Source organism: Biomphalaria glabrata, chromosome 3 (genome assembly GCF_947242115.1).
Source record: "Biomphalaria glabrata chromosome 3, xgBioGlab47.1, whole genome shotgun sequence".
NCBI classification, from domain to species: Eukaryota; Metazoa; Mollusca; class Gastropoda; family Planorbidae; genus Biomphalaria; species Biomphalaria glabrata.
Window position 1 is genome coordinate 31,380,405 of NC_074713.1, and position 22,673 is coordinate 31,403,077.

Here is a 22,673-nt window from a genome sequence, read left to right on the forward strand (position 1 = left end):
GACAGGTATGCCATTAATTATTGTATTGTTTCTAATTTACATTAAAGCTAGTAGGCTGCTTTGCAACTGATTTTTTTCTGCTCACCTCAGGTCACAGTAAGTTTTTTATGTGGCCCATACACCATAATGTTTTGACACTGATGTCAAAATGTCAAAAAATGCTCTAACGATTTTTCTTTTTTAGCAATTGATATATATATTGCTGAGAAAAAAATTACAAGTTCGTTGGTCACATTTAACCAGCGTGGCCAATAAGCTAATAATTATATTTCCGTTATAGCAGTTTTCTAGAACCTTGTCCGCTCAGGTTTTCTCAAATGTTATGGACTGTAAATCGCTTTAAAAAAGCGTCCGCATACTTGGTATGGTTGGGTTTGGTCAGTTGCGGAATTGTTATAGTTTGCTTTGTTTTACATGTTTCGTATATTCCTTCACATCATTTGAACTAGGGTGCCCTAGTGACGCCATTGTGTGTGTTATTGGGGCGTCATGAACCGGGTCGTTTCAAATAATTAAATGTAATAGATTATCCGAATTATGTTAGGGAAGTGTCAAAATGGCCGTTTCAGAGGTGAAAAAAAAGGAGACGGGGGGTCAGCCCAGAATTGATCTAAAGGGTACGATGAGCTGTTTTACAGGAAGGGAAAAAAGGAGTGTTCAATAATTCATCATCATCATTTCCTTGGGTTCCTCATGGAACATAGAGCCTCGGCTTCCTCTAAATATACTGCGTCGCCATGTTCTTTTGGTCTACCTCTACGTCTTGTTTCCTAGGCCTGTCTAGCTCTGTTGCTGGTATTTTTTCTAAGGGTGTGACCAATCCATCTCCACTTACTCTCTAAGATCTGCACCTCTATAGTTTTCTGCCCACAGTTTGGTGTTTTCTACTTAGTCGTACCAGTGTTTTTTAATAGATATTTCTCAGGCATCTGTTGATGAAGGTCTGTACTTTTTATGTTGTCACTTCAGTGGTTCAGAACCATACAATAAGACAGAGTTGACATTAGAGAAAGATTCTTAGTTTAGTTGAGATGTGAGGAGATTTCCAGGTTGGTTTTAGCTGTGTAAATGTCTGATATATACGATGATGTTTAATGTCTTCATCTGTTCCACCTGATACACTGACTACACTCCTAAGGTATATAAAATTTTCTACTTGGTCTATGGTCTGAGAATCCAGTTCTATGTCTCAAATTTGTTTATTGTTTACTTTAAGTACTTTTGTTTTTTCTTGGTTTATTTTTAGGCCTGCTCTTATTCCTACCTCGTTTGTGTGATAATAAGGCTATTTCAATTCCAGATCTTCCAGCTTTTGTGTGAGAGTCCATTGGATTCCTTTCCCTGAATTAGAATAGGCTTCTTTTGTGACCCAATCCTATACTAGAAGGAACAGAAGTGGTGAAAGAAGACATCCCTGTTTGACTACTGTTGTGACTGGAAATTCCTCTAACAGCTTGCCATAGGGGTTGTAGATGGCGCTGTGCACAATAGGGGGCAGTAGTGTGGGGGGGGGGGGGGAGGGCGCTTGGCATAAAAGGGGGATGTAGATATGAAAGAAGAAACTAGAGGTGCACTGAAACAAAATACTTTTTTTTTCAATATTAACGCCAGTAAACTAAATATAGTTATGTTGTTTTTAATTTAACAGAAACAACGTTAGGAATTGAGTTCGGGTTAACCCTAACCCTAACCCTTACCCTAAGTCCTAACCCTAACCCTTTCCCCCCCAAAAAACAAACAAAAACGTAAGAATGATGCTTTTTCAAAATTTATTAAAACTATTAAAACTTTTTTTTTGGTTTTGTTATTGATAGTAGGAGAGATGTTTTCCTACTGCAAATACTTTACTGCTGATTTTAATCAGCAGAAACAGTCAGCACAAGATTACGATTACATAGGAAAATGTCCACATTTAATGTTTGCAAAAAGGCTTTGGTGATGTTTTAATGCTCACAGTGGCAATATTTTAAATTTTATTATCACTGCCTGATGCGGGGCAGAGGGGTAGTGAGGGGGGGGGGGGGGGCAAGGGGGGGACGATGCTTTCAGAGTGGCGCCACACGCAACCCATATTTCTATGTGATGTTCACTATCATACTGGACAAATTTTGATCAGATAATCTCGAACGGTGAGGTGATTTCTGGCTTTCATTATAGAAAAGAACTGCTGACAGAGATCAGTGCTTGCAAAAATAGCTAGAATTCTGGTTGCAAATTTCCGCAATTGAACGTACCTTTTAGGTAAATAACTGAATTTGGCGCAGCCACTTCTTTATTCTTCGCTTTTAACAAAGAATCTAACTGCTTATCCTATAGCTCTTGTTGCACATTACCAGCAGCATTTTCAGAAGCAACGGAAATTCTTGCTCGTAATAAACGAAGTATGAAAACGGCCAGTGGAAGCATCTACTAACGAGTCCAGGGGTAAGACATATTTACCGAATGTTGCAGCCGTAATTAATCAATTTAGTCTTTACTTTCAAGTTTTAAAATCAAGTCTTGCAGGTGACCAGAGAGATCAATTGCAAATGCCAAATCCTGAACCCATTCGGCAGTATGGAAATGTTCAACAGGTTCACCTTTCATGTTCAGAAACAAAACAATTTCTTCACGCAGTAGAACAAATCTCTTCAATTCTTCATGACAAGAGAGTCAGCAAATTTCGTGTCCAATGTAATTCAGAAACATTGAAAATTGGCGATTATTTAAGCCTCGCTCACGACCAGTCTTATTATAATTGCTTTATGTGTTATGTTTCTTATGCACTGAAAATGAGCAAATTTAAATTTACCATTAGACTCTTATTTTTGCAAGCATCTTTGCATCAAAACCATTTCATAATGGTTACTGCGCCATCGTTGTTAGACAAGCTAGCTTTATCAAAGTAAATTGTACTGCAATATCACCTGTTATTTCTCAAAAACATCTTCGCTTGTTGTGTTGTTATGTATAGAACAAAGCTCAAGTAGCTACTCATGTATCTCAAAATTCCTGTCACAGGTAAAGCCAACTGTGCAACACCCGTTACGTTGACTCATAGAGAGCCAATATTTCAAAATATATTTTGTTCTTTAATTGTTCCACAAGCTGACATTGGCTGGACTTCCGCAGCTTTAACGACACACTCCTTCATAAAACCCCTTACACTTAAATGATTCCTATGGCTTGCAATTAAGTTTGAAAAAAATGTAGCTGGCTTTCACTGCATACTCTATCTCGTTGTTCAGTTTAACAAATAAAATTTTTCAATTCAAGTATATTGTCATCTTTCATTTTTCAGCCTAAATGTTTAACATTATTAGGATAATTTTTGAGGTGGCCAGGCGGGCCGCATGCGTCCCCCGAACGCAGTGTTTGACATGCCTGTGTTAGACCATCGGGGTCCTGGGCGAATGTCAAATGCGGGGCACTGCGCTGTAGGGTAGACTAGATAAATCGTACCAAGTCAGGCTAACGGGATCGTCCTAACACTGAAGGCCTTTTTTGTTACTAAACATACGTAATTACTGTATTTATTGGATTTAAACTACATAAACTCGAAATGTTTTCTAGCTTAACGTCTGAATCTGATGTTCACAAAATGCTTTGTAAAAGACAATCTGCTCTTTGTGGCTAACATCAAGCGTGCAATCAAGGATGACGGGAAATATGCCATCAGGTCCAATATGCTCGTTTTGAATCCTATATACGAGGTACTGGTCGTAAGCGTTTTAATTTTTCGAAGTTCTAGCATGGTTATGTCAATGTTGTCAAGCATCTCAACCAACCTAAAAATTGGCCGTTGTTGGGCACATAAAGTTTCTCTGTTCTCCCACAAAATGCGCTGTTTTTTTTTTTTTTTTTTTTTTTTTTTTTTTGTCATTTTTTTTAAACCAAGGTGTTAAACAATGATAGCCGCTTAGAATGTACAGATCATGTATTCATGTATCATGTATCATACGAAACTGAACAGTATTTCGAAACCAAAAATGTCGTGTTAAGAGCTTAAAAGGTAATTGATATCATATAAATGCCATGTAATTTTGAGCGACAGGTTGTATTTTATGTGAACTGGTCTGGATTTCGAACCTGTGAAAAAGTGAATCCCCTATCGCGGGGCCCCCTTTAGGCGCAGGGCCTGTGGCGGTTGCTCCACTTGCCACCCCTTATTGTAAACTGAAGTTCGCTGGATTTTGAAAGGGGTTTGTTATTGCTCGTTTTGTTAAGCTCTTAAATACAATTTTGAATTTATTTTATTTTTTGAGAAACAGGAAGCTTTAACAACTTAACAACTTAAAGACCGCTAAAAATATATTTTTTTAAAACGGGAAGCATCTAACGCATAAAAATGAAACCAACCTCCGTCTGCTAGGAAAGAAATGGACTTTCGTTCAATATATAATTTTTTTTCTTTTATAGAGACATTAAAATCTATTAAATCTATTTTAAAGAGTTGTACAATCTCACAAAACTTGTTTGTTAAATAATGAATTACTGCCTATAGACACGCCATGCGGGATAAGTGTTATAGACAACATAAAAATTAATATCTAGATGACATTTTGTTCATATTTGCCTTCTCATGATTCTTTGTGTTTTTTCTTAGAGGGGGAGCTGGCGGATTTTTTAATAGATAAAATATGAAATGGGGGCGGTAGGCCAAAAAAGGTTGAAGAACATGAATATCATAATTATTTTAAGAAAGACTATGCTTTGAAATTTTCGAATTCATACGAAATTTTTCAGTATAAGAGTAACGACTGAGATGAGTTCTAAACCCAAATATTCTTTTCCTAGTGGCCTTTTCCCAACCTTTAAACAATCTGATATTTTTCTAGTTAAATAAATTTGGTCCATTTAATTTCTCCTCCCACTCCGAAATTTTTTGTTTAGAGCAGTGGTTCCCAAACTTTTTTGTCTCGTAGACCCCTTGCCATGTTTTCTAGTTTCTAGTTCGCATTTTTGCCCATTCATTAACTAATTTTTTAAACTGTTCTATCTGCAGTGAGTCGAAGAGTGAAAAGGTAATTTAAGTTAGAGAGATCTCTTTTTTTACAGATAAAATTCAAATTTAAACCAATAAAAATAACAATTAATATGTATTGCTGGAATCACCAAACACATTGGAAATGTTTGTTTTCTTTGCATTTTCTTCATCCGTTTCTACGGATATGGTTTCATATAGGAATTTGTTGTTCTATGAAGTATTCCTTCAAACATTAAATATCTCCCTATCCGGCTCGCTGCAAATTGCACCAAACGACACAACCAACTTAAAGAACTTGACAACTCTGGGCTTGAACATAACGTAATAGTTTAATGTCAGTAAATAACAGCCAATACTGTACAATTAGCAGCAAGTAACACAAGACTGTACAAATATCTCTCCGCCGTATCAACTCATGCACTGGTCTCTGTCTCGTCTCGGACTTGTACTGAGCCGTTGTAACGATCTGTAGATCGGGAAGTTGTGACTGACTGGTCTCTGATACCTTCGCTCTTTATATAGGGTCCCTGCTGGCCTTCTAGAACCGGACAGAACGCCGCTCGACGTTTCTAGGTGGTCAGATGACTACAACTCTCGTGACGCTCCTGAGCTCTGTTCACGTCGGCGATCCTTCCCGAACTGTCCTGTTGACACTCGACTCGGCTGACAGTCGTAACTCGTCACGGTTGACCGCTCGTCTAGCGCTGGCCTGGGGCGATTTGCGTCGGCTGACTACACACACACCACTACCCCCATCTGTCCCACCACCAGGTTTATAACAATATTAATTAATTAATTTCTCTTAAGTATTATTATAACAGTTTTTGCAAAGAGTTTCTCGTGTATTTCTTGATCTTTCACGTCTGGCTCAAAACTAGGGCCCACGGAACTGTTTTTCACTAACAGGAGAAGTGTCAAAGGTGAGTTACTGGCGCCTAAACAAGTAAGCTTCGGGCAGGAGGGACTGGCTACCCACCTAGCCGAAGGAAAACATAATTTAAACTACTGCTGCTTTGCTGCTATACCCAAACATGGGAAAGGTTTCATGGGTCAGCCCTGGGGAAAAATATGGAGCTGAAGACCATTAGGTAGTTTTCAGTTTTATGCTCATCCCACCGATACGCCCTTGAACTTTAGTGTTGCTTAAAGAAATTCGTTTATTAATATTAGATGTAGGTTTGTATAAAATATATTAAAACTACTCAACGGCTGGTAAAATCAATGTTTTATCTATAGTGTTCTCCATATTTGGCTATAAGTAAATAGATCAGTAAGACGCTCACAAATCACCATCTTCTCATTATGATGTTGAAGGGATATTTTGTGAATCTATTCTGATCTTTGAGTTTTCGAAATGTTTTCACACCTTTATATTTTTATCAGCTCGACATAGTTTCAAATAATCCTCCACTGTAATTTGTTCAATATGGTCATAAAAAGGCAGTTAGACAACCACTTATTTGACAAGAGAATAAATAATCAACGCTGTAAAATCTAGATTTCTTTTTGTTAAACATGTTACATGTAAACAAAATTAACTATTTAAATTAGTATTAAAATTAAATACAACTGTTTTACTTCTGAATAGTAGGATAAATATTTATAAGTGAGGTACAAATCATTTATAAGTGTATGAAATAGTTAAATAACGGGTGTGAAAATTAAAGTCATGACTTGCTTAAATGAAACCCACTTTTGTAGACCCCCACGGACATCTCATAGACCCCCAATTTACTTTTTTCACTTTCGTAGACCCCTTGAAAGTCTTCGTAGACCCCTGGGGGTCTATATAGACCACTTTGGGAATCACTGGTTTAGAGCTTTGAATTATAGTTTTTGTAACAAAACAAAGTTAAAAACATGCCTATTTAACTAGATGTATCACTTACAAATGAACGTTTTAAAAATATATTATTTTTCGAACAAAGATATTTTCATTTTTAGTTGACATGTAAACTACCAAAATTAGTTATGATAAGAATCTGGTCAGACTTATGATCACCTAGTCGCCGGGGGACTCCTGACAGAGGAGTTGGTGAAGAGCCAATTTCTCATCCTGGCCAGGTGATAAAAGCCTTTCCCGGGTCACATGGTTCATAAAAGGGATGCGTTCATCTCGAATCATAATGGACATCTGATTCAAGATGCTGAGCTTCGTCCTACTGGAAGCAATCATTGATGTAGCAGTTACATTTGGAGCAATCATTGATGTAGCCCATACACTGTAGCAATCATTGATGTAAGTAGATCCAACCAGAAATTCTATAGTTCAACAACCGATGAAGTATTGTAGATGTCAGTTTCTAAATATTGGCATATATATGATGATTTTACTAAAGGCCAAAATCAAACAGAAATACCATGACTGAGAAGAGATTTAAAGGCACTAAAAGATATTCTTGAAGAAAATAACAACTGACAGTGCACGATTCATATGCCTCTAAGACCAAAGAATATCTCTGAATCATTTAACAAAGCATCAACCGTTTCTTACCATCAGCACATGTTTGGCTTCATGTGAAAAAGGATTTTTAAAATTAAAATTAAGAACTTTTTGAGTCCATAGGAACAGACGACACTTTCACAAAGGACACTTTTATCAAAAAATGAGATCGTTAAAGACTTTAACCTTGATGAAAATTATGAAAAACTTTGAAAAGTTTGAAATCCAGAAAAAAAAACTGTAATTAACTTATAGTTGCATTTTTGCAAAATTGAACTATAGATCAATGACAATGTCTTCGATTCTGAAAATTAATGATGCTTGCAGAGTTTCACATGACAACGCAAACCCAGTGAACTATAGATAAATTGTAATCAATTTGAAGTTGTTCAACAATCAAATGACGTAGGTAAATATAAACGTTATGTATTACAAATCAACAAACAACCGAAAAAATGAGGGGGGGGGCGAGGCGGTGACACCCACCCTAGTGACGCCTCTGCTTTAGACAATGGCCTATAAATGAGAATTTTTTGTTCTAAAGTTAATTACGTTTTTTTTTACTTAATAATGAAAACATCACTTTTTTGTTTTCACCAATACAGAAGTTAGAGTACACATTTTTTTTTTCAAATTAGATATCATGCCTGGCCATAATTCTACCAAGTTTGATTGCAGTAAGTCTCACATTGGGAATGTACAACTTTGGTGATAGTCTATATATAATATTTTATTTTTTTTTTACAAAAAATCAAACATGTCAGGCTTTGTAAAGTCTAATATTCTGCTTATATTTAAATTTTTTTTTTTTTCAAATTCACTAGCTGGAGTCTAAATACTGATTTTTCAAAACAATTCTCTCATAACTTTTGATCACAATTATTAAATAGTTGTTTAATAGTTGGTCAAGGGAGATTACTCTGGACACCAAATTTGCTAATTCAAACAAGAATGCAACCACCATTTTGTTCACACCTCCTTGACATTTCTTGTTGTTTAAGACCCCATAATTTCTTAGTTCCTACAATATTTACACTCTAAACTAGGAAGAATCTTAAATACTAACTCTGGACACCAAATTTGCTAACTCAAACTACAATGCTACCACCATTTAGTCTCAACCTGAACTTTGAACTTTTGACCTGGGGGGGGTGTTTTTTACTTTACATGTATACATCTTTTTTACACTAACAATTGAAGATATAGAGATTTCTGAAACTAATTTCTCGAATATTTTTTAAAATTTTGTTATTGCATTTGGCATCACAACAATTCATCACGATAATTCGGTACTATTGTACTTAATGTAAAATATTTAATTTTAAACTCGTGCATAATTTTCCGGAACTGTGGTGGAACTAGCTTACTATTTGTTATCCTTGTGACTGCCGTCAAATCAACACCGATCTGTTCTTACAAGCAAAAGAAAACTGTTTGTTGAAAGATGCACGTGGAACTAAATAATGTGAAAAGTTTAGCATCAAGTTTTTTGAAGTGTGGAAATACAGCTTCTGGCACCCATAAATCTCCCGTGGAAGAACTGATTGAAACTTCTCTTTTAGGTCATAATTTGCTTGCAGGTATGTCCTCTGGAGCTGAATATACTTCTGTACTAAATGGTAAAGTAAGGGTATTAAAAACTGGTTTCAAGATCTTGACGTCTTAAAATGTGCATTTCAAATTCAACAAGTCTTGTTCTTTTCAACCATTTTACCAGAAAATTATTAAACCTGTTTTTACTTCCTTGCCTGGAGAAATGGACAATTTTTGTTTGAAAAGATGCACATACATTTCATGTGCAAACAACCCATTGTAGATTTAATGAGGAAAAACATGAAGTCTGTCTTCACTCTTCATTAGAAATATTACTAACAAAGTCACATTAAATGTCCCTCAAGGAACAAAGCAATTCAATTTGTTTTAGATCCCATATTCTTCTCAATACCTTGCCCATGCTAACCCAGCGGACAGTACTGTGTTACCGAACATCGGACTGTTCTCTTTCCACATCTTCAAGTACTTTTCGGAACTGACTGTGGTTAAGTCCCCCTAGCTCTAATAAGTTTGATCGCTATCATCGGATCAATAATATGTTTGATATTCAATGCAGCTTTGTGCAAACTTTCCCTTGTAGAGTTTATAGTTGGGATATTGTTCCTCAATTTATATTAAAAATGTTTTACTCATTCAAAGCACGGGCTCCATCAGTTGTTACACTTGCCTTCTTGTTCTAAGCCAACCTAGCACTTTCAACACAGTTCTTCATAGCATTGTAAAAATACTGGCCTGAGTTTGTGTCTTTGACTAAATGTTTCGAAATATTGCAATAAGCATAATCTTCATTTGCTTTAAACTTTTTAGAATGGCATGTAGAGGCAGTGTTTCTTTAGCCTCTTCATCATAAGGGATAAGAAGTTATTAAAATTATTTATTTTTTTATTTTTTCCCTTTTTTTTAAATATGTTTTAGCATTGGGCACACCTGAATTCTGTAGGTGTCCGAGGGCCGTATTAAACACTCTGGCGGGCCGCATGTGGCCCGCGGTCCGTAATTTTCCCACCCCTGAGTTACACCATCTCCTCTCACACAGTTCCATTGGGCTAAGTGTTAATTTTGGTTAGGTAAAAACAGGACAAAAAGAAATCATAACTTTCTAATTGCTGAACATACAGTGACAACACAGTCTTAATTTATACATCATAGAAAAGCTCTAATTAAAGCATCTTAAATGATGTATTAACAATTATTTTTTTTAAAGATTTATTTTTTCCACATCCATATATTCTATATTATTATTCAGACCTAGATCTATAAGTAATTAAGTCAGGTGATTATAATTATTCTAGATATAAAAATGATTATTAACCAAATAAGCTAATAGTATAGACTACTATAGACCATATATAGCCTAGTATAGGCTTGTCCCTTTGGCGCCTTAGACTACGAGCGTAAGAACATGAACACGCTCTGTTAATTTTCTTCGACGTTTTGGGCTTAAAACTAAAATTTGAAGCGATGAGACAACAGCCATGAATAAGATTATTGAAACCGTCAACAACAAAAGAAAGATTTAGATCACAGACCTTTATTATATATTAGATCTACATATGTAATCATGGGCGTAGCCAGGGGGGGGTTGAAACCCCCGAAAATGAAATCCCCCCCTGGGGGGGGGGGAGACGACTTGACTGATTTTTTTGCTTTGATTTTGTTTATTTTAGGTGAGATTTTAATACTAAAATATCCCTTGACCCAGCGCAGCCAAGGGGGTTTTGAGTTTAAAACCCCCTACCAAGGGTGTTTACAGTTAAATCCCCCTCTTCTATGAAACAAAACAAAAAAATGCAAACAATGTAACAATCCCCAAATTCCAAGAACACAGCTAAGGAAGATTATGATTTTAAACCCCTCCAAAATTTACGATAAACCCCCTCTTTAATATAAAAAAAAGCAAATTATGCACTCAAAATGTTATGAGCGTAGCTAAAAGAGCTTTGACTCAGTTTTAAGTTTAAACTCCCTCTCCAGTGGAGTTTGAAGCTTAAAAATACATCTTCAATTTTAAAAAAAAAGCAAATTACACACTCTAAAATCTATGAGCGTAGCCAAAAGGGGTTTTGAGTTTAAACCCCCAGCCATCGGGGTTTGAAGCTAAAAAATACATCTTCAATGTAAAAAATAAAAGCAAATTACGCACTCAAAATGCAATCAGCGTTGCCAAAAGGGGTTTTGAGTTTAAATCCCCCTTCAGAAGGGTTTGATGCTAAAAAAAATACCTCTTCAATATAAAAAAAAGCAAATTACACACTAAAATTATTTGAGCGTAGCCAAACCAATTGGGGTTTTGAGTTTAAACTCCTCTCCTCCAGATGGTTTTGAGTTTAAAATCCTCCTACAGAGCGTTTTGAGGTGGAAAACCTCTACCTTCAATATTATTCTAAAGCAAACTAGTTACCAAACTCCATGATCGTAGCTAAATTGGGTTTTGAGATTTTTTAGTTTAAAACCCCAACAAATGATTTTGCGATAAAACTTCCCTTTTCGATATAAAATCTAAAGCAAACTACAGTCATCTAATTACAAGAGCGTATTCAAGTGAGGTTACACATTTCTACCAGTGGCGGGCTACATTATTAAGGTGCAGTGAATAGTCATCTGCCGAAATTGAAAAACACTATAAATGTGGCTCAACAAGATGGCGAAGACAGATTTTAGGAGTCCGTTATAAAGATCGGGTCTAAGTCAAGGAAATCCTATGCCAAACTGGGAGTCGACCCCTTAGTAAGATTGTGACAGAGCGTCGCATGAGGTTTGTGGGACATGTTCTCCGATAAAATGAATTACGCATAATAAGAGTTGCGATGACATCCCAGTACAACTTGGCGCCACACATTCATGGAGATCCTCAGAGCATGTGAAAAGAAGCTTCAGACAGCACCAGTGACAGATTTTTGTGGAAACAACTTTATTGCAAATGTGCCAAACGGCGCGGGAGGGTCTAAGTCAGTAAGAATAGCACAAATAAGACTTTCTAGTAGCAGGAAAATGCACTGTAGATATATCAGAGTATGCATTTTGTTGGCATTCAATACCAGAAATAGTGCTTGGCGGCGGGGCTCCGCTCAGCGCTGGGGGAGCTCCTAGTGCTCCCCAGACCCGCTTGCTGGCAATGGCTGGGAGTCAACAATTTTTCCACTAACTACAGGCACAGGTACTTCCACTCTAGGGCACAATAAACGTGTTCCGAAAGAATGAAGGGTCATAATGTAATAAAGATTATGTACACACACACACATAGGCCTACATACAAATATTTTTTTTCAAAAGGGGGGGGGGGGAGAAAAAAAAATCCCCCTACCCCCCCCCCCCCCGAAAAAAAATCCTGTCTTTGCCCATGTATGTAATACCATAGAGCCAGGCTAGCCAAGAGCTAGATCTAGATCTATCTATGGCAGGGGTGGGCAACCTTTTTCTACCGAGGGCCGCATTAAAAAAATCTGGGGACTGGTGGGCCGCATAAATTATTATTTTTTTTTACTCCCAATTGAGGAATTACAACAACAGTTAGCAAATTCTTGAACTAATTTTACGAATATTTTTTTAAATTTTGTTATTGTCTTTTTAGATCACAACATTTCAACACAAATGTACAATTGTACTTAATGTGAAGCATTTAACTGTTTACATCCGTGCATAATGTTCTGTAACTGTAGAACTAGCTTACTAGTTATTTTTTTCTTGCGACTGCTGTCAAATTACAGTCAGTGAGCATCGACCTGTTCTAACACTTCATAATTTTCAAACAAACAAAATAAAGCGTGTTCACAGATGAATTAGGTTCAGAATAATGTGACAGCTTCGCAGCAAAGTTTTCTTAAGTATGGGAATACAGCTTCTGGCAGTCATAAAACTTCTATGGAAGAACTCAATGGAATTACTCTTTCAGGTCATAATTTGCTTGGAGGTATGTCATCTGGAGCTAAATCAGCTTCTGCATTAAATGGTGAGCTGATGGTATTGAAAACTAGTTCCAAGATCTTGACGTCTTAAAATTTGCCTTCAAATTCCACAATCAAGGAATCCAATTAAGTCTTATAATTTCATCCATTTCACTAGAAATAGTTTCACCTTTCAGCTTAGGAAAATGATAAGACTCGGTTTCACTCGCTGCATCAAGAAGTGGAATAACTTTGAAAAGATTTAAGATGCAGATACATTTCATTTGCAAACAAAACATTGCAATGTCTCCAATGATAAACATGAAGTCTGTCTTCAACTCTTCATTAGAAATATTAGTAACAAAGTCACAATCAATGTCCTTCGATGAACCTAACTATTTCTTCCTTGAGATTCCATATTCTTCTAGGCCAGAGGATACTACTTTGTAACCGAACATCGAAATGTTTTGTTTCCAAATCTTCAAGTACTTCTCGGAACTGCCAGTCATGGCCGGCAGATAATTGAAGGCCCCTTGGCAAAGTGAATTTGGTGGCCTCAAATTAAAAAAAAAAATATGTAAAAAAGTGACAACAGTAAAATTATTCAATTTATTAAAAACCTATTGTACTTCAACAATAACATTGAGGACTAGTTTAGCTATTTCTTCTCTAAAATAATAAGAAAGGTATCAGTGCAAGGCCCTCACCAATTGGTGACCCTAAGCACTTTGTCTATGCCTAAGGCTGGCTCTGTGCCAATAATAAGATCATCGAGAAATCAATTCTAACAATATATTTGATTTTCAATGCTTTATTGTATTAAAAAGCCTGTTTTTCTTTGTCAATGCACGAGCTCCATTAATTGTTACACTTGCCATTTTGTACAAGCCGACCCAACACTTTCAACACAGTTTTTGATAGAATTGAATAAATACTGGCTTGCGTTTGTCTTTGACTGAATGTTTCGAAATATTGCAATTAAGAATAATCTTCGTTTACTTTAAACTTTTTAGAATGACGATTAAAGACAATGTTTCTTTAGCCCTTCATGATAAGTGATAAGAATCAGAAGTTTCAATTATTTCTAGATCTATAGATATTTACAATTATTTATATAAATATATTTGCATTTTTATATGTGTAATGTGTGGTAACACCTGATTTATTTAAGCGTCGGCGGGCCGCATAAAACATGTGGCCCGCGGGTCGTAATTTGCCCACCCCTGATCTATATCTATAGTATATCTAATTTGTGTCCATGCTACGGAGAACTCCAATCTTTTAGTTTGTTTTTAATTTTCAAAACTGAAGATCATTCGACTTTCCAGAATTTATAAAATAAAAGCATTTGATTTGCTTACCGGAACGTACCGTGTTCTCAAGTTACGAGAAAGTAATTCCTTTTTCCAGTCTATAGTCTATATATAGTATAGATAATTTTATGTCTATGAGCTGAATACTTTCACAACAAAGTCAAAGTTTGTCACTTAGTCTTAGCCACACTTGTTTGTATTCTATAATAATACTACTAGACATGCCAACAGATGAAGAGATTCTAGTTGAAATGGGATTCCCAATGCATCAGGCGTAAGTTTTCAAATTTTAATTTAGACTAGATATCTAGATCTAATCTAGAATCTAGATCTATATAGATCTAGAATCTAGATTTAAGATTATTATGATTTTAGATAACATTAAATGATTAACACTACTACTACTAGATATAGACATAGATGTATAATTGTATTGTCTAGTTAGGATCTAGATCTAAAATTCTAAATCTAGTAAGTAAGTAAGTAGATCTTGTATATAGACTTATAGACTGTATATAATTATTATAATATTATAGATCTAGACAATATAGTCTAGACTCTCTCTCTATATTGACTATATTACTAAATATTAGTATATATATTATAATAATATATATGAGTGTTTCTCCAGTACTGGTTACAACTAGGCCTAGGTCGGTGTTGGTGCACTAAAAAGTCCGTATTTCATAAGATTGTTATTCAAAATGTGACAATTTACATTACATTGCATTAAGAAATGGTTAATCTATAAATTTTGATATTTTGAGCTCAGAAGGTGCTAGGGAAATATTGAAATTGTAAAAAATGTGTGAAATTACTACCCAAAATGGCGGCTTTTGATGAAACACGGAACACCATGTCATTATTTAGTTTTTCTCAAGGTTATCAACATATTGATTAAACACGGCCACAAAAATGCGTTTGAGGCGTATTTTTTTTCTGAAAAGCTTTCTAAACATGCATAACGAGCTTAAAATAGGTCGAGGTGTCCCAAATGAAGCACCTGTGCTGCGTGTGTTAAGAATGGGATTATTTTTCCCACAACACTACTTTTTATCATTGAGAGTTCTTTTGAGCATCACAGGTATTGTGTAGAAGAAAAGAAGTGCCGTTTCCGCTGGAAAAACTAGCGTAGTAATTAACAGGAGTACGTAAACAATAGTGTGTCCCACAATTAACCATTGATGCGCCTCAAGCGTCGACACGATCAATCGCCGGCAATCTTGCACAAAAATCTCATTTAATCTGTTTTTTGTGATCTTTTGTGAATCAACAACCCATCAGGTATGTAGATATTTCATTATTCTACTGAAATTTAAGCTTATTATAAATAAGTTTGATTGCAATATCCTAATCGAAGTGCTTTTTTATTACGAGGTTACTAAATTTAACCATTCAATCATGACGTCACGTGAAGCGTCTTGAATACAATTTAGTCTTAAATCGTAAAGTTAATCAATTTTAAAGCCTGTTACTAAACAAAAAGTTTATATTTCTAAAACAATTATGTTGATGTAATAGTAGACGTGTGTAGGGATTTAAAATTTTAATTTGTTTTTATTTTGAGAAGTAAATTGGATTAGGCGTTGAGGTGCTCCATGGGACCCCGTGTTGGTGTTTTCCATGCATTAATTATGGCGTCACATGTAGTGTCTAATACGAGTTCAGGATTTGTTAAGTTTTCTGTATTCATGGAAAGTTTCAATTAAGATTAAATGATTTTAATATATGTAATAAACTATTTTCATAATCATTTTAATTGAACATTTTTTTTTTTGACATCTTTCATTTTATATTTTTTGTAATTTTACTTTACATCGTTTGGGGCGTTTCAGTGGACACTAATCCGTTTGTTTACAAATGGTGTCCTAGTTTGAGTCTGTTAAGTCCAAATAGATTTTAGTGATATTTTGTTAAAGATTTACAGTGTCAGATAATATTAGCTACATCTAAAAGAAATAAAGTGGTACTGTTTAAGAAATATTATTCTAAATAATTAAAATTTACTTATTACTGTAAATAAGATTTAGATCTATTTGATTTTTCATTTGAGGCACTTCTCGGACACTTGTCTTTAAAACTTTAAAGAGCTAAACTCTAGATCTAGAATCTAGACTGACTAGACCTGTAGACCTAAATCTAGATTTACTCTAGATCTAGATCTAATTATGTAATTCATTATCTAGATTTACTCTAGATCTAGATCTAATTATGTAATTCATTATATTATAGCTAGATTTACTCTTGATCTAGACCTAGAGTAGAGTACAAGAGTCTAGATCTAGATCTAATTCAATATCTAGATTTAGATCTAAACTAGATTATTAGATTAGAAATCATTAGATCTTTTATGAATCTAGACTAGTGACTCTAGACTAGGTCATTAATGACTAGATTTATAGAATCTAATTCTAGATTTAATAATATATTTTTCTTTAAATTGACAAGTATCTAGAAAATTATCTAGATCTATATTATAGATCTATTCTATATTAAAATGTAGATTGTATCTAAAACAAAGTTTGGTTTAACCTGCACTTAATTTCCATTGTATTGTTTATACAGTATATTCAATTATATTGTATTCAGTTCTTTCAGTCTACCACTGAATGATTATAACTTAAGTTAATATAATTTACAGTACTAGTCCTATACTATTGATTGAGTCTATCCCTATCAATCAAGCAATTATGGGCATTACTAGACTAGATTTAAATAATGCACCAATATATAATATATGTTTATGAAAGTTATTAGTATATATAATAGATCTATTTATTTAGATACTTATACATTTTTATAAATTACAGATTTCAGTAAATGGAGTTATCTGTTAGAGTTTCAAGGCGTCTACAAGCCAAGAAAGACTCTAAATTTGCAAGCATCAAAGCCTGAGTCTCTAACTCTAAGTCTAACATGTGTTGCTGTTTTAGAGCGGAGAGAAAAGGAAAGGTTGAGAAAAGCTGCATACAGGGCCTAGTTAAGCCCACATGAAAAAGCTTGGATAAACAGAAAACGCAAAGAAAGAAAACAGCAAGCTAATAGTCCACTTAATGTCATCTCAGCAGAGGTTGGTGAATCACTAGGTACTGGATTCCAGACTCCAGTGGCAAAAAGAATGGCTGTTTCAAGGGCTTTGATGAAATTGCCTAGGTCACCCAAGAAATATGCTGCAGTTTTTGATGGTCTCACACAAATATTCTCCCCAAGAAAAAGTAAAGCTGTCCATGACATACGCTTTCTGCGCCTACCTGAGAGAAGAAAGCAACATTAAAGAAAGTATCAAAACCTAACTACACTCCACCAGCAAAAAAAAAGTCAGATGTCTAGTGCTCATAGACAAGTACTCTGCAGTATCCTTAGTAAGTACAACAAACTCAGAGGTTGTGCTACTCATTTCTAACATTTTGGTCTTCCAAGAAGTTTTATGTCTAAGTGCAAATCAGAACAAATTGCAAGAAAAAAAAAACGAAGTGATTGCATTGCACAAAATGCCTTGGAAACAATATTCATTTTTTACAGTAGAGAGGATGTCTCAAGAACTGATCCCTCTCAGTCATCTGTTAGTGCTTAAACAGGAAAAGGTTTCATGCAAAAGCTACTTAACATAAGATGCAGTCTTGCTTATGTGAGTTCTGTTTGAAGATTTTTCTTTATATAGAGGGCATTAATAAATTTCTGATCAAAAAAGGACACAGAGAGATGACATTAAAAAATCCAGCTTCATCACTCGACTTAACTCTATGCCCAAGAACTAATGCCAATTGTTTTCATAAGCTGCAGTGCATTGAAAGATCATGTAGCAACTGTGGTGTGGATTTAATTAACAAGTATTGAGCCTTTAAAAAAATTGCACGGATGAATTAGCAGAGTTGAGTATAGTATGTGGTCAAAGATGATGGATGAGTATGTTCAGAGTGATGGTACACTGCGAAAGGTAACAAAGTGGCGACCAGTAAATAAAGAAGGATCTTTCAATGACCTAGTGAGAGGTATTACACCTAATACTATTGCTTTCAGAAATAGAAGCTGTTTCTGCTTTCCATGCAGAAATTCATATGGCAGTCAGTGCCTGCATGATGAAATATGTGGATCTTGGAAGGTGTTCAAACTTCAGAAAAAAAAAGGTAAGTACTTGTATTTATTTATTTTTAAATAGCACTTTACAATTATCTGAGAAAAAACATTATTCATTTTAAAATTACCTAATTGATTTCTAAATGAAATTGTTTCTTTTTCTTCAGTAGTGCAATCTCAGTCAAATCTTTAAGACTCTTTGGATGTCAGTCCCATATGCTCAAATTCAAAGGTAAAGAGCTTTTACATATATAAATATTTAAAAAATTTTCATTGAATCTTATGTTACCTATATTGTATAAGTTGTTTTTTAATAATATACCCTGCTAAATAATTTTAGACTCATTTTAGAAATTAAGTATATCAGCCTCATGTTGTTGTTTTTTCAGGCCCAAACAAATTCCTTCACTAATCAAAAGTACATTGTAAATAGCTGTGTGATTGTCAAATATGGGTAATATTCTATCCAGGTATAATTTTTTGCACTGTGTACCTTTTAATTTCAATAAACAAGTTCAAAGTATGTTTTAGATTGAAGTATTAACTTTTCAACATTGCTGGTAATTTTTTCTAACAGGAGTTGTGATAGAAGTCCTGGATGATCAGCGCAGAAATAATTTTTTAAAAAGGCACAGAAATAAAAAATATATTTGTATATCCAGAAGTGCAGGACATACAGTTAGTGTATGCAGACATGATTGTTACTGAAGTGATGTTGATACCAAATGGCAATAGTTTGAGAGTGGAATGTTTTGATTTCTGAATTTGTCAAATAAAATTTGTGTACAGTTTTATGCATTTTCTTTTCTTTCTTTTTTTTTTCAAACCTTTTTCTGTGTGTTAAAACTAACAAAAGATATAAAATATATATTTGTCAATAATTAAAAATAATAATGATCATTCACTTGTGCACAGATAAGACAAAAATGTACACTTATAAACATTATTTAAAAAAATGGTGTCCCATGAAGCACCCGCGACATTTTGTGAAATTAAAGCAGCATTTTTACAAATGGGTACTTTATGACTAGAATAGTGAACTTAATAATAAGTCTAATGGATCACTTTAGTGCAAAAATAAAATAATTTCTATATTCTCAGAATATCTTTAAAAAAAACTTTAACTTGTAGTGTCACAGGTTCTACAGTGTCCCAATTTTCGAATTGAGCTCAAATCCACTTTTTCTATGCAAAAGCATAAATTTCAGTATTTAAAGACTAATAACAATAAAGACAGCAATGAATTTATCAATTGGTAGTTGTTAAATTATCAAGTGGTGTCTCGGTGATGCACCTGTGACGCAAAAGGGGGTACCCCTTGAATAGACACTGCTGTCAAAATCTACATTATAATATTTACTGCAGATTTTTATTGAATTAATAAATTTTTACTATTTTAACTTTGAGTAGACCTTGCTTTTAATGATTTAGCTGTGTGGAATTTAGCTCTTGTGATTTAAAGGGAAAGTAATCCTTGAAGGATTACGGGCTTGACATGGCCTAAATTGTGCGGATGTGCCCAATATTCAAAACTCAACTCAAACTTTTGTTAGGGCTTGTCTTGTGATATTGGATGCATACTTGTAAACATTGTGGCCTTTCTATTGCCAGCATCCCTGAAGGATATCTTCTTCAATGGACTTTGTTCTTTGCCACAGTTTCTCATAGTGAATCTTCCAGACGCAGATTTTGATGAATACTTGAATTTCTTCATGATGGTTCTCCATGCTCTGCTCCAAAAAGTAGTATTTGCTTCACAATATAGTTGAAGAGCCTGATCTTGGTGGTGGCGCTAATATCCCTGGTTCTTCAACAAGTTGAACATTGCTCAAGCTTTACCAATGTAGGTTCTGACATCTGAATCTGTTTCTCCATGCTTGTCCAGGATAATGCCAAGATCAGTATAGCTTTCCACCTTTTCCAGCTGTGTATTTTAATTTAAACTAATTAATTCAATATTTAATAGGTCTAGGGTTACTAGCAACTAACCATAGACCAGTGTACAATTAAGGTTTGGGAAACAGACACAGATGGCATGCAATTATAAAATAGAGAATTACTTTAGTTAAAATAGACACATTTTTAAGGAATGTAAAAAAGGCGGCAAGATTACAATAGGGGAAAGAAATGGTAATATCTTTATATAATCACTTGACAGCTGATGGTATGAATAAGTGTGCCCTATTGTTTATGTAACTTTGCTCTATGGAAATGGGTCTTTCTGTTGAGAATTAAGATCATTAAGACCAAACATTTTCTTATGTTATATGTTTTAACTTTCTAAATTCATTATTTTTTGGTAAACAACATACTGTTGTAACACTGGTGGTAATGTGGATATGGGTAATTGAGTGTGTGTAGCCATATGACACAAAGGCCATCGCCAGACGAGCAGTCAACTGTGATGAGTGGTGATGGCCAACCGCGACCAGTGGCGACACAATGACATTTTGGGAAGGATCTTTGTTGTAAACAGTACTTTGGCCAGTCATGCCAGATATAGTAATGTGATCATCCAGAAGGGTCGAGCAATGTTGCGCCGGTTTCTAGAAAGCCTTTAAGGACCCTATTTTAAGAGCAAAGATGTCACAGTCAAGACGTTACCATGGATGGCTTGGTTTACTACGATTCAGTTCAGTGTGGTTCTGTACAGCGCATTACAATGGTTTGGTACTGGGTAGAGTCAAAACACTTAGCGAGTATGAGGCGAAGTCTTGATCTATGATCTAAGTCCCATACAGCAAGCCCAGTGTTTGAAGTCATTCCAGAACAGTTGAACCCAATGCAAGTCTGGGATAAGGCGGAGAGGCCAGTAGAGTTTGATACAGCGGTACTGTTGTCAACTGGTGAAGCATTTGTTCAGTCAGTGTTCCATTTTGCGAATTGTAAAGTATTGGTTGTGATTTATTGGACATTATAGTATTACATTACTTTGGAGCCCTAAGTTGTCAAGTTCTTTGAGTTGGTAGTTTCAAATGGTGCAGTTTGCAGAAAGCCTGTAGGTTGAGAATTGTTACAATACTATTTTCCTAGTAGGAAGAGCTCAGGTCATAAAAAGTTAAATTGTGAAGACATGGGTGTGAGAGATATTCGAGGCAGGTGAGCATATACTTTTGTAATGGGCTTGATCATTGTCAGATCATCCTCATGTTCAAAAGAGATCTAATTGTTATGTAGAAAATGTCAACTTTATTTTAGAGAGTTGAGGCTATAATCTCATTGGTGAAGTCATATTTTAAACTAGCTTTTTTAAAATTTATCTTGTTGCAGGCATATCTCATGAAGACTATGAAATGTCCTACTTAAAAGTAAAATGACTAACTTAATAATGTAATGTTAAAACATTTGTAATAATGATGTATTATATCCAAAATATACTATACAAATATGGATTCATAGCTACAATGCAAACAAAACCTTTTTTTTTAATAATGAAAACAAAAAAGACCACCTTCGAGCCACCCTTGTCAACATGATGCGCACCCCATAGTTTGTGAAATGCGGACTAAAATTTGTGAAAAAAAAAACAACAAAACATAACCTAGATAATGCAAATGTATCAAAACCAAGTAGTAGCTACGTTGCTACTTTGTTGAAATCACATTTTGAAAAAGATACAGGTATTAGGACAAATTTTAAAAAAACTTGAGTGTTTTAATTGACGTCGATGTTTCTACAACTACAAGAAAAAGCTTCAAATTTAAAATATTTAATTAGAGTTCTTAAAAAGCCTAAAAAAAAATTTATTATTGGTACCACATATTTTAAAAGTAAAGAAGAGTTTAAAATAAACTTGAAGAAAGGTATCTTTTTTATAATGTTTATTATACAAGCACTGTGTAAGAATGTAACAAAAAGTTTAATAGCTATTCTTTTTAGTCTATTAATTAAAGGGAAAAACAACAGTTGTCAATGATTTGTGCCCATTTTTAAATTTATGTCTTCAATTATGAAAAATCCCGTTGGCTATGTATTATTAAACTTGTTGTAATAAACATTTTTTTTTTTTTAGACAAAGAGCCCTTGCTAACACTGGCTATAAAGGTGCACAAATTGCAATGGATTGGTTAGTACCTTATAATAATATATATCATTTAGTTTAAAGGTAATCTAGTTTGTGACCTTTTTGCAAAAATGTGTTTGAAGAATGTATTAAATAGTTTTTTTGTTGATGCTGTTTTTGTTTTTTTTGCTTAAAGTGCAAGGCAGTCTCTTGTTCAGTTTGTATTAGTTGATGTACTCTTCATCTGTTCTGCATTATTATAGAGACTTGGCTTGTAAGGCTTTGTATGTATCATATAAGATAATATATATATAAATATAAACATACTAGCCATACATTACCCGCGTCCCCGGGGGTCTTAATTTACGTATCACAAAGTTATAGTCACCGATATAGTGTATTACAGTGATGCTCAACCTCACTCGGCTGGCGG

At 34.7% G+C, this 22,673-nt stretch overlaps 1 protein-coding gene and 1 long non-coding RNA gene across 3 annotated transcripts in view; both read left to right on the forward strand.

Moving 5' to 3' along the window:
• Positions 1-14,144: 14,144 nt before the first annotated feature.
• The window catches only part of LOC106068051 (UBX domain-containing protein 1-like), a 60,770-nt gene continuing 52,241 nt past the window's right edge, over positions 14,145-22,673 (forward strand). The window contains exons 1-2 of the mRNA XM_056024539.1: positions 14,145-14,434; positions 22,250-22,303. Coding sequence (XP_055880514.1) covers positions 14,382-14,434; positions 22,250-22,303 — 107 coding nt within the window. The 5' untranslated portion in view covers positions 14,145-14,381. The remainder of the gene's footprint in view (positions 14,435-22,249; positions 22,304-22,673) is intronic.
• LOC106073786 (uncharacterized) lies at positions 14,742-19,031 on the forward strand. 2 transcript variants are annotated; one of them, XR_008777055.1, is made up of 5 exons: positions 14,742-15,444; positions 16,971-18,287; positions 18,405-18,469; positions 18,627-18,707; positions 18,815-19,031. It is a non-coding gene; the product is annotated as an uncharacterized LOC106073786 (long non-coding RNA). The 2 variants fall into 2 exon arrangements; XR_008777054.1 differs by having other exon boundaries at positions 14,744-15,444; positions 18,627-19,031.